Source organism: Physella acuta, unplaced genomic scaffold, assembly GCF_028476545.2.
Source record: "Physella acuta isolate Inbredline_101_S28 unplaced genomic scaffold, ASM2847654v3 ptg000323l, whole genome shotgun sequence".
NCBI classification, from domain to species: domain Eukaryota; kingdom Metazoa; phylum Mollusca; class Gastropoda; family Physidae; genus Physella; species Physella acuta.
In genome coordinates, this window is record NW_026731842.1 from 195,009 (window position 1) to 208,335 (window position 13,327).

Sequence of the window (13,327 nt, forward strand, 5' to 3'; positions counted from 1 at the left end):
GATATATAGAACATTTAAAAGGTAAAAATAAAAGACATTGTTTAGAATATTATTAAACTTGAAAGCTAAACTCTCTATAAATTATTATTAATATTTATTAGAAATTAAAAATAAAATGTGACTCTAGTTTATAATAAAAACCTAAAGCGTTTTTAAAAATTTGATTTATAAATAAATCAAGCATAATTTTTTAATGTTATTGGGTGTAACCTGTTAATTTTGATTTTGTTGAAAACTGTATGTTACCTACAAAATTAATTAACGAAGTGCCTGCAGTCCTACAGGATGTCTTTGATGCCATTCAATACTACAACTAATTAATTTACAATCGAGGCCAGGGGGATGAGGCTGCAATACAAAACCATGAAATTTACTCACACTGCTATATTAATTAACGAAGATCCCAGAAGATTTCCTTGCTGCCATTCAATATCACGACTACATAATCTACGATCGAGGCTACGGGAATGAGGCTGCAATACAAAACCATGAAATTTACTCACACTGCTATATAATGTCACCATTGAATAAAAAAATTAATCTCATAACTTGACAAAATAAAACACTAAGAAAAACATGGAGACATACATGAAGGCAAACAAATAAACAAATGCTACTACTGTCTCATATAAATCACCAAACACCATCTACTAACATTACCTAAATACGAAACAGGTTATTACAGAATGAAATGCCCGGGAACAAGAGACTACTCATATGACTTCGTGCTGGCTTAGAAGCAGAGGCGTAGCGATGGGGGGGGGGGGGGGACGACACAAATTGAAAGTTCGAGGGGGGGGGTGCAAATGAAAGTTTCGAGGGGGGGGTGCAAATTGAAAGTTTGTCCCCGGGCGCCGGGAAGGGTCGCTACGCCTCTGCTTAGAAGACAGTCTCAACTCTTAACCCCATCATAACCCCCGACCTTTGGGTGTGTGGGTGTGGGGGGGGGGGGATAGAAGAAAGTAATAGAAGAAAAATTAAATGCTGATTTCAAGCTTTTGAATTATAAAGTCAGATAAGAAATTAATCGGCTACAGACCATTACATACTAATTTAACTGCTTTCTACCACGATTGTGTAAAATAAATACCTTTAACACTTAAAGAAACCAATTGTATAAAAGTGTATTGTACGACTGTGTAACAGTAAAAATAAAAGACCTCAGTGTTAAGTTTTAACAAGCCCAGCAAGACCTCAATGTTCTATTTCACAAGCCCAACAAGACCTCAATGTTCTATTTCACAAGCCCAACAAGACCTCAATGTTCTATTTCACAAGCCCAACAAGACCTCAATGTTCTATTTCACAAGCCCAGCAAGACCTCAATGTTCTATTTCACAAACCCAGCAAGACCTCTGTGTTTAGAAAGTAAGATCAAGGACATAGTGTGGACAACACTATCCCTACATATTCCATGGTAATAAAAAAGATACTCTCCTGCATCTGCCCTATGAATCTTTAGGTTCTACAAGGGAACTTCAATTTAAAATTCTGATAATTTTAGAAAAAGGTAAAAAATATAATCAGCTTTAATCAGCGTTGAACTTTTTTGGTTAAGGGAGACAACAAACATTCAACATACTCTCAGTTCTAGACATGGTCCCTTGAAGTTACACAGCAACAAACATAAATCACATAGAAACACTTAAAAAACACATTAGACTCTTTATGTGCTCATTTTTATTTAAAAAGCAATGCTTAATTTGTCTAATTCGGTGGGTTAAATTTGTATAAATCTGGGAAAAAAACAACTTTTTATTCCCCTAGTAAACACCGTATACCTATAAGCAATTACAAAGTAAAATAATGTCTTTAAAAATCTCTTAATTTGATATAATTTTAAATATAATTTATTCAGTTAAAAGAATGTAACAGATATTTTCTCATAAAAAATATGTATCTAAAAACAATTATAAAGAAAATAATGTAAAAAAAATCTATTATTTGTGATTTGAAAGAAAAGAAACAAATACTTTTACATAAAAATATGTACATTAATCTCAAATAAAATAAAAATGCATTAATGTTAAAGCACAAATTTATTTAAAATAAACATCTGTTTAATATGAAATAAAGAAATACTGTAATCTTAATAAAGTGATCATTCAATGTGACTAAATAGTTAACAGCTTGTGAACACAACATAAACATTGCATGTAAATATTTTGACTATATTTTTCTATCACAGGATTTAAACTGTATCCCACCAATCACAAAATGGAACAAATCTCTCTAGCTAATACGAGTAATACGTAAGTAAATAGTATTTGGAGCATTTCTTTTATAAAAAGAAAATATCAAAATTTTAAAAACTATTATATCAAATGTACAATATTAATGGCAATAAATACTTTTGTTAGTTTTTAAAAAAAAAAAAGGTATCCATAATATTTAAAAAAAAAAAAGTTATCCATAATATTTAAAGTTAAAATATAAATACTGATGTTTTGGTTAAGTGTAGTGAAATGCCAGTGGATGTGGGTGGGTGGAAAGGAGGGGGGTAGTTTTTTATGGAAGTACAGTACTAAACTACACAATAATAACCAAAATTCAGGGCTGGTCCTGGCATGTTCTGTTGAGCTAAATCTTTGATATATTTAAACCAGTGATTCCCTGACCTGACAAGCACATTTCAAGGATAGGCCCTAACTATCTGTTTGTTTAGCTTTTTACTTCTTTCCTTGAAGACATTTGTTTACATCTCTCATCACCCGTAGACATATTTCTTCTTGGTAGGGCAGGGCAACACACTGAACCCCAACAGAAAGACCAACTGAGTCCTTAGAGCTCTGAAATGAATGGACATTTTATTTTTTACATGCAAAGTGAAGGGACATCATTATTGAGTGATTGATTGCTAGCCCTAAGGTTTTGAGTTATGATCAGGATTTGTGACTATAGGACTTCCTAGAGTCCACCCAGCTCTGATGGGTACTTGACTTACATTATGGACAGTACATGGCGGTTGGGCATAGTCATGACCACACCATCCCTTCATAAGCTGATGTCAAGAGACGTGAACTCTACTTCATCTGCCATATGGATCATTAGTTCTGAAAGGGGAACTTTTTTTTTTAATGAAAGGGGACATCGTGGTCAAGTTTGGACCCTGGGCAGATGAGGCTCGTTAGCTGGGGACAGCAACTCATCTTGGAGAGACAACTCCAAAATGAAAAAACTGCTGCCTTGCAGATTGTTCTTTGGTGGATAAAGGTTATGGAAGCAAGGCTAGAAAGAAAAGAAGGCTGAAGACAGGGTCAACAGGCCATGTTAATGTGTGTTACTTGATTGCCTTGGAGGATATCCCCTTAAATATAAAACATTAAGAACAATGAAGAACTAAATGAAAATCTGTTTATATAATACAGTCTCATAATCAGTTTAACATGCACTTATCAGAAAGTAATGTATTTGACTTACTTTTTGTAGAATTTTTTCCATGTAACATTTAGGAGTAAAAAACTTGGGGTCAAAGGTTTTGTTTACATCATCTTGTGTCACTTTGGTGACAGGTATTACTCCAGCAGGGTAGTTCAAAGCATTGTACATTTGACAGTATATGCCACATGCTAGATGAAACAGCAGAGACAGATGTTGCAATTTAAAAAAAAATTATTACAATCATAAATAACAGTTAGATCATATTAAAAATTTAAGAATTTACATGCTTGTTAAATATTTAAAAAAAAATAAAAAAAAAAAATATTAATAAGAAATGTTTTACAGTTAGTATTATTTAACTTTTCTATTTAGTTTTTGTTTTAACATCTTTGATAAATTAAAAATGTGACCATTGTAAGATAAAGTAAATAATGACAATTTTTAGATTAAGTAAAAAAAATGTGATAACTATATGATAAGGTAAATATAAGATATGTATATTTAAAGTGAATTGTGACAATTCTATTGTAAGTACAAAAATGTGTCAATTGTATGATGAAGTAATAAAAACAGGACAATTGTATGATAAAGTACAAATGTGAGTTGTATGTTTAAAGTAAAAATGTGACAATGGTATGATAAAGTAAAAATGACAATTTTAAGATAAAGTAAAAAAAAATGTGATAACTATTTGATTAAGTAAATATATGACAGTTGTATATTTAAAGTGAATTGTGACAGTTGTGTTATAACGTACACAAATGTGTCAGATGTATGATGAAGTAATAAAAACAGGACAACTGTATGATAAAGTAAAAATGTGAGTTGTGTGGTTAAAGAAAAAATGTGACAATTGTATGATAAAGAAAAAAATGACAATTTTAAGAATAAGTAAAAAAAAAGTGTGACAATTATTATATGATTAACTCTTAAAGCGCGCGACACATGGCCTTACGCGTTGTAAGTTATGTAACAGCAAAGCCACTATAGGGGCTTGGCCCGCTTTCAGGGTTAAGTAAAAATGTGACATTTATATATTTTAAATAAAATATGACAATTGTATGAAAAAAAGGTAAAAGTTGTATGATCATGTCAAAATGTGACTCACGTGTAACTTGGTGAGCCTTGTCTCTGGACACAGCCGGACTAGGGTAGACTGGACATATAACAGCATCCAGCTTCTCATCAACCCACACCTTCATGAAATCCTCCTGCCAGATCTGTACATTAAAAATACACACTTTAATTCAACTGCTAATGTTTACCTCAAGATCTACCTTTAATGTAGGCAATTAATGTATTTTCTTTCAAAGATATTTATTTGTTATTTATTTCTCAAATGTCCTTCAAACTCAAGTATTTTGGGTTAACAGCAGAGAGTGCTACCTCCAGGCCACACCATCTCATTTGAGACCATTTAACTCCATATACAATCTTAATACTACTAAAAGTCAAGTTTGTTTACATGTTTGAATATTTATTTGTTTTTTTGTTTGTTTCTTTGTTTGTTTGCCTGATTGACTATCTCGCATGATTGCACTCATCGTGGAAAGCTGTAAAATAGTATGTAGGTAGAGAAAATTTTTTGTTTTAAGACAGACTGTTAATCACACATTTATTTAAAGACGTTAATTAATTTATTGATTTATTCATACGCAGAGTAACCCATTTTTTTAAAAAAGTTTAGAACGACCACTACACTCGGCGGGACCGTGACGTCACAGTTTTTTGTTTACTCTTTAGTACAATAAAATGGCGGCGTCTATCGAAGAAAATTGTGTTCCCATTCAAAAGTTTAACGCGTTCTAAATCTAATTTTCTGTCGGTCATAACTTTAACAATACGTCCGTTTGCTGTATTTATTACGTTCCAACACTTATATCAATTTTAAACTGTCTTTTTTCGGGGGGACATATGTTGGGGCGCCAAAATGGTTTGTAAAAATAAATTGAAAGGTTGAGGGGGGTTCAAATCGAAAGTTTGAGTGGGGGGGGTGGGTGGGGTGTACATCAAAAGTTTGAGGGGGGGGGGTTGAAAATCGAAATCTTGGGGGGGGGGGGGGGGTTAAAATCGAAAAGTTTGTCCCCGGGCGCCGGGAAGGCTCGCTATGCCTCTGAGTGACAGACGTGATGTTTTTTGATGGATGACCCACGAAACCCACAGTTATCCAACGGATGACGGGTATTCTAGTTAATTATACAAATAGTATCATCACTCTATCCAACAAGTCAGGTTATTTCCTCTTATCTCAAAAAAAAAAAAGGTATCATTACAAAACCACAAGCTTAGTTGTTAGTGTTGCGAAAATGATGCTTCAAACATTACATTTTTAAGAAGTTTGCAATTATTATAATCAGCAAAATGAGCAACATTAATTAACGAATTAATCAAGAATTAATTTTTATCAAAATACAAGAATGGCATACCGTAAGTTTTGTAATATGCTGGAAGTAGTCTGCCAATGATCTGTGAATATTCATACACGTACATTTTTGTGAGGCTATACATTTATTTACATGCTTTAAAAGTTATACCGTGGGTTTAAAATATAAACAAAAAGCGGACTTACTTGAATCCAGTTGTTCCTCCTATTGTAGATGCACTGAACTGGTCCTATATTATTACAAAAAAAAATGAAATTCTACAACTGCAATCATTATGTTCGTTTAGAAAAAATAATTGAGTTTTATTGGAGGTAAAGTTTTTTCCAAAATAAGACTAAATATAGTTACACGTTGAAACATGGGTACCAAACTTAAAATATTTGGTTTAGTCATCGTGTGCTCTATCAACAACCTTAAAAATATATGTTGTTGCGGAAATAATTATTTTAAATAGAACTGGCAGTTTTGTAAATGTTGATAAATACAAATGGTAAATGCAGTGAGGTTAATTCAATTAGTAATAACACAGATAGTGAAGTTACCTCACTAATTAAAGACAGGTACAAATACAATGGACCTTGGGTCGAAACGTCCATAGTATTTGTACCTGTTTTGTGAGGTAACTAACACTGTCTGCTTTATTACTAATTTAATGTTGATTAGACTACTTTGAGGAATGTAGAAATCAGTGAGTGTTGATAAACTTACCTTCAGGCCAACAATGAACTGCAGTGTTTTAACAAACCAAACTGGCAGTCCACCTAGTGTTAGAAAAAGCTTCAAAGAGGGAGTAACTTTTTGATTTTTTCTGTTGATTTAAGAAAAAACATCAACCAAAACATTTTAAATTATCTAATATTTTAAAATTTAATTCATCACTAGAAAATTAGTATAGTACTACAATTGCCGAAAACCTTTGAGAATCTTCTTTCTCCATACAGGATAAACATCAATAATAAAAATTACTTGCAATCACTATCTGTCAAAGCTTCAATTAACTATATACCAAATGTTTAGGCATGAATAAGATGTATTGTTACATGTTTACTAGCTTGAAAATAAGGGTACTAATAGTTTTGCTGCTTGGCGTTATTCCTCTTTAGTACTCTTTCTAAAATAAAATAAAGTTAACTCACATTTAAACATAAAGTGATAGTAAAGTACTCTTTGTCTTTGGAAATGGAAACTACATGAGCAGGTGAAGTTGAGTTCACCTGTTTCAATTATCTCAGCATAAGAAGAGATAGTGTGGTCAACACTATGCTCTGACACCTTTACTTTCCCTAACCTGAGTCAGGTACCCATCACAGCAGGGTGGACTCAGAGATGTTCTACGTGCTTGAACCTGGAATTTAAACTCAAGACTTTTTGGTTAGCTGTCATATGCTCTACTATCTGACCATGACTTCCCCTTCACTTAAACATGAGTTGCTGTTAAATAATCTTACTAAGCACTATGTAACCAACACAACTGTTCCTACAAGTTAGATGAACTTACTAATAAACACACCTGTTCCTACATCTTAGATGAACTAAAACACAACTTACAACAAATTCCTGAGAACTTCACCCCTCTCTGCCATTAAAACATGAAGGAACAATTCCCCCGACTGGAAACCACCTCCTAGTTTGGCAGGAAAATCAAATGGCACCAACTATGTATACAAAAAAAAAATGTTTTCTTCAGCATTCTACTTTATAACAAAAATTATTCAAAGGCTCCATTCAATAATTGTTTAAGCTGAAGAAGGGATAGTGTGTTCAGCACTATGTCCAGCCGTCTTTAACTTCCCTAATATGAGTTAGGTACCCATCAGAGCTGGATGTTCTACTGATCTGAACCCGGATTCGAACTAGAGACTTTCGGGTCTATTTAAGTCTATTTAATCTATTTAAGCGAGTAAAAAATTTTTTTTACATTTACAAATATTTGAATGGTATAAATAAAATGTAAATTTACCTGATGGCCCATGCTCTCTAGTGCAGCCTTGGCCTCCATCACAGCCCTTACCACAGGGGGCTGACACTGTAGCACGCCATCAAATGTGTAGTAGCCAATACGCAGTGGTGTTTTCTTTTCATACACCTTATAGGAAACACTAAGTATAGATAAACTGCAAATATTAATGAGACAGACAGAATTTTTTTACTGTTAGTGTTTTGTTTAGTATTGAAAATAGTTTGAAGAAAACTATGCATTATGTGAAGTATTTATGTACAATAAAAATGTAAGTTGGTTAACCTTTTACCTGGGGGTCAAAGGGCAAGTTGGGCAGTGACCTGTCTAATTCAATCATCTCTGGTGAAAGTAAAGCCTGGCTTAGTAATAAAAGGGAGTCAAAGTCCCTGGCCATGGGCCCTAAAACACCTAGGACTAAAAAATAGATAAATAAGAACATCACAGGGTGGCTGATGATGAAAAATTAAACAATAGTAGAATTGTAAAACAGTTTAGCAGTCTTGAATTGATTAAGTAAAGCATGTCTTGATCATAATTGTGCTGTCTACTTTATCCTTCATAAACCTTCTCCTTATTGAACTCTAGTATATCACTTTTACCTTACATAGCTTAAAAGCTTATAAATGATAACTATTATTCAAATGTATCCACTGAACTTCCAGTTTAAATTATAATTAACTCACTTCCTAAATTTCCTTTTGTAAATGTTAACACTCCTTTTCCTCTGAGAAGAAAATATTTTTTTATTATTTTTTTTTTATTATTATTTTTATAAATGTAAACAATTATGATAATTTTTTTATAATTTACTTATTTCAAATCTATCATTTACTGTTATCAGTGAAAATAGTAATTTATTTTGTCACATACACCAAATTATTATAGCAAGCTACAATAAAATATATATTGTTTCTTAACATATGCTACTTACTGGATGCGCCCTCTAGTGAGCTTAAGGGAGTAAACTCCACAGAAATCAGCTGGAATTCTGACACTCCCACCAAGATCAGTACCAACTCCAATGACAGATCCCCCTCCCCCAAGCATTGCTGCTTCGCCACCAGATGATCCACCGGGACTTCGAGTTTTGTCTTGGGGGTTAGTGGTTTCTCCATAAATATAATTTGTGCAACTGTAGCTGCAAGTGGGAAAAAAGTAATATGTTGATTTAATTCGGACTTCTTCCATTTTTCTAGATGTATTACACTAATTTTATATTGTTTTTATAAAATAGGATAAAAGAGTATATATTAATTGAAGCAAGTAATTTTGAAAACAAAATTCCAAATCATATGTATTGCTTAATGTTACATAATTTTATAAAGTAGGAAAAAAATAAATTAAAGATGAAAAATATAAATCTTATATTAAAAACAAATCAATTTTTTAAATATCTCAGAAGCTTTGTTTTAATAGCATCAAACTATTAAAGATTGATGACCAATCAACTGAAGATTAAGAAAGAAGCTGACCTTAACATTGTCTGTGGAAGGTTAGTTCTTGCAAAGGGTATTGCACCATGCTTCCTCAACAGCTAAACACAATAAAGTAGACATTATTCAATGATAACAATAAAAATGTAACTAAAAAACATATGAATCAAAATCAAACTAAAAGAATTACATCTGGAATGAGAGAAAATTGTGTATAAAAAATCAAACTAAAAGAATAACATCTAGGATGAGAGAAAATTGTGTATAAAAATCAAACTAAAAGGAAACAGGATGAGAAAAAACTGTGTACCTTAACAATAACTGCATCTTCTTTGGCAACACTGCCAATCAAACACTCAACTCCCCCTGTGGATTCATAACCCTGGGTAAAAAAGGAAGTTGACTCACATTTCAAAGGAATGAATTATTTATTTCTTCTTAATTAAGTATTATGTGTCAGCTTGTTATGCGCTATTGCTTCAGATTTCAGCCTGCTTTTCTTTTTGGATTTGCTTCCGTAGTTTTTGTCGAACCAAGAACAAACTACAAGGCAGCAGTTGCTTGATTTTTGAATTGTCTCTACTAGAAGAGTTGCTGTCCCCAGCTATCGAGCCTCATCTGCCCTGGTGTTCAAACTAGAGACTTTTTGGTTTAGCAACCATGAGCTTTACCAACTTGACCACACCAATCCCCATTATTTTATATAATTTCGTTGTTTTTTTTTTCAAGTATAACAGTGGCTTTCAACTACTTATTCAAAGTTAAACCCGCTTTAAAAATCAGATTTTTAAAAAATCAGGCACTAATGAAAGATTTTCTGTCAATTTTATGCAACCTAGAAAAATCCTATCTCTATTTCCATTAATATTATTACAAATTTTGGAAAGAGTTAATTGCTTTAGTTCAAAAACTTGAAAATAAAATATATTACACTGTTTTATTGAAAACATATAGCTTCCATAAAACACTTCAGCAAATTGATCAGTGGAAGCTAAAGGTTTTTGCATTATGAAACAAATACTTTCATGAAGTTACTCACAGCTATGTTAATATTCTCCTTGATGCTGACTGGCACTCCATACAACAAACCCTTTTTATCAGGTAAAGCATCCAGAGCTTTTGCATTTTCCTAAAAATATAAGTGATAAGTTTATAAAAATCTCACCAGATTTCTTTAGTTTAAACCTTAACACAGTGAAACTAAATATCATTATTCAATATGTGTAATTAGTTTTTTTTTTTAGAGTAATGTCAATAGATTTCAAAACTGAAGAAAAAGATACCTCAGCTTCTGTTATAAATTCTGCAACACAGTTAATGCTGTCAGTTAGCTCCAATGCCTGAAAATATTTTTTTAATAACAAAAGATAAAAATTAACAAACACAGAATTTTAAAAAAATTTTGATAAATCTCAACAATAAAATTTATTTTCAAAAATGTATTTAATAGTCCTTCTTGATATTTTACAAATAATTATTAACAGAAAAAACCAAACATAATCAACAATAAAGTTGTTTAATTTATGAGGTAGGATTTAAGAAAAATATTCTCTTCTATCTTTAAAGAGGAATAACTCACTTGATCAATTTAAGCCAGGCAAGATAATGAAGTCTCCAGTAGTTTTTAAACAGGTCATTCGTGACTTTCAAATCAGCAAGCATGAATTTATAGAGTGAAAGGCTTTACTATTTTATTTAATTATGATCGTGTTTATCTTTTAAACTGTTTAAACCTAAAACTACCTTGCACTGGTAGGCACGGAGGACATCAACAGCGAACATGTCTCCATTCTTTAAGGCTTCAACCAACTCAGGCGCAGTTTTACTCAATATCTCTTCATAGAATTGGACATCCTAATAATATTTAGCAAACATTAACAAGTTTATTATAACTTTGGATTATTTAAACAACCAATGTATTTTTTTTTGCGTCAGGGTTACAAATACAATCAGGCAGCAGTTAACAAGTAAAGTAGAGGTAAAACACATTAAAAGTTAAAGAGACAGTTACCTTATTCAGTAGTTGGGCCTCAACTACTGCTCTTTTCTTTGATAACTCAGCTTGTTTAGACTTAAGTTTGTTCTTATTTGAGTAGTACCTCCAGCATTGGCACAAAACTTTGCTTAACATCAAACTTCCAAGCAATGACAGCAGAACTGCCCTTGATCTTGGGTGGCCATAAATGAACACAGCTGCATCTTTGATTGTGGATGGAGGGAGCATGTTTTCCTAACTAAAAATATTAAATCAAATATTCAATTTGTTAACATCACAAAAAACATAAATACCCTAACAATAACAAAGCACTGTAATTAATGATGTTTATTTCTTGAAGCCTGTAAGCTGTAAACAATCTAAAATGTATGCTTTACAATGAAAAGTAACTCTCAAGTTTAATGTTAACAATGAATATCAATTTGTTACAGGTAGTAGTACCCCTGAAACCCTGTTCAGGACGCCCAATCAACGGACCCCATGTGCTCAGGTAGCCACTGGGAAACTGGGGGTGCCCATCTGTGCTCTACTGCTGGAGTGCCTAGTGACTGCCCTGGTTTGGTTTAGTCACAGATTTTAACTGCCCACCATATCCATAGTGTATGGCGCTATTTTAAACGACTGTTCTCGTCATTGTCCTCATGGCGGATCCCGGGGCGCACCAGAACAGCCAGGGCACCAGATGCACATGGTGCAGTTTGGCCATTGAATCAAGTAGTAGATCTATAGTAGTACTCTTGACCTCCTGTGCAGGGTGAGCAATTAGCAGATATAAAAATGTAGTATTACTCGCTAACTTGGAGGCGTGGTCGGTTGCTAACAACAATATGGCGTCCGGACCGGACGCATGACTTCCGGCGATTTTTTGGCCAAATTCCAGAGACCTTCTACTAATTAAATTTAAAAATGTTTACCACGCGCAAAATGGCGGGATTTCCGTGTCATAACAACAAACAATAGGTGGCAGGGTTAGATATGCCAGAAAAGCATTTTAAAATTTGGTTTGGAGAACGGAGGCTAAATTCATAAGTTGGTTTCATTAAAAAGAATAGAATTTGAAAAATATCAACTATGTAGGTACAAAAATGATCATATAAGTAAAGCATTATTAAGTCTATCAGTCTATGTAAAAAGAAAGCAAATATTGTCGGCACTTTTTTTATAAGATCGGCTCTCATATCACAACCAATTTATTTTTATTTTTTAAAAACCACGTGACCTCTATTTGAGATCACTAGTGATGAACTCTGGGTGCATGGCCACTTCAAAAGTCTAACCTGATTTGTGGTTTTCTTTAGCATCAAAGGGTTAGAAGAGTTGTCATGGAGAGATGTGTTGGCCATGGCAGTGAGTGTCAATAAATATTAAATTAAGTAATTTAGTTTAAAATGAACTAAAAACTTCAAAATTAGTGCCTAATGGATTAAATATGGATGTCTATTATTCAGTGGTCATGTTTATATTGAAAATTGCGTAAATTTTAGATTTAGTAAGAAAAACTAAAAAATAGCCACTAGGGAACTCTGCCGAGACGCAGCAACCCATCCGGAAAAAAAAGTTTTATTGCACTAAATTGCAGATATCTCCTCAAGTCTCAAGACTAGTATAAATTTAAAATTAGTAATACTGTGTACACAGTGTACTTAACTGTAGGCCTACTGTAATAACAATTAAATTTAATTAATTAATTAACAATACTCCGAGTATTATTGGTACTATTCATTGAAGTTTGAAGTATTATTCAATTATTCATTATTCTCATAATCTCTGGTCTGAGTATTCTCGCTGCCGATCTATTCTCAGCTTTCCAACCAAAGTTTCATGGCGATCAAATGAAAAAGGTGTAATTACTGTGTAATCTAGATCTAGGTCTAGATCTAGATCTAGATCTAGTAATGCATAAAACAGAGTACTGAACAAACTGAGACAGACAAAATTCATTTATACTTTAAGATCTAGAATCTAGATCTAGATCTAGATCTAGATCTAAGTAGGAGAAGAATCGGCACTTAATTCACTTGTTTAACTTACTATTACTTCAATACTTTGTTTACAAAACAATTTTCATTAGAGCTCACCAGTACCAAAGTTCAAGTAGTGTAGTTTGAATTGCCAGTTGTAATTCTTGAATTCTGATTATAACATGTATGTTAATATTATAAATAAATATTTA

The 13,327-nt window shown here is 32.7% G+C and overlaps 2 protein-coding genes across 2 annotated transcripts; both read right to left on the reverse strand.

Moving 5' to 3' along the window:
• Window positions 1–2,512: 2,512 nt before the first annotated feature.
• LOC131940595 (fatty-acid amide hydrolase 1-like) lies at window positions 2,513–7,416 on the reverse strand. Its single transcript, XM_059299299.1, has 7 exons — window positions 7,314–7,416; window positions 6,474–6,573; window positions 5,951–5,994; window positions 5,808–5,847; window positions 4,490–4,601; window positions 3,421–3,569; window positions 2,513–2,789 (listed from the first exon to the last, which is right to left on the reverse strand). The coding sequence occupies exons 1-7, from the start codon at window positions 7,346–7,348 to the stop codon at window positions 2,670–2,672; spliced, it is 600 nt and encodes a 199-aa protein (XP_059155282.1). The 5' UTR covers window positions 7,349–7,416; the 3' UTR covers window positions 2,513–2,669.
• Window positions 7,348–13,247, reverse strand: LOC131940602 (vitamin D3 hydroxylase-associated protein-like). The gene is made up of 12 exons (XM_059299308.1): window positions 13,192–13,247; window positions 11,170–11,392; window positions 10,902–11,012; window positions 10,442–10,498; window positions 10,198–10,287; window positions 9,469–9,540; window positions 9,198–9,259; window positions 8,657–8,863; window positions 8,409–8,449; window positions 8,015–8,139; window positions 7,726–7,851; window positions 7,348–7,389 (listed from the first exon to the last, which is right to left on the reverse strand). Exons 2-12 carry the CDS (start codon window positions 11,380–11,382, stop codon window positions 7,348–7,350), a joined length of 1,146 nt encoding a protein of 381 aa, XP_059155291.1. The 5' UTR covers window positions 11,383–11,392; window positions 13,192–13,247.
• Window positions 13,248–13,327: the final 80 nt, after the last annotated feature.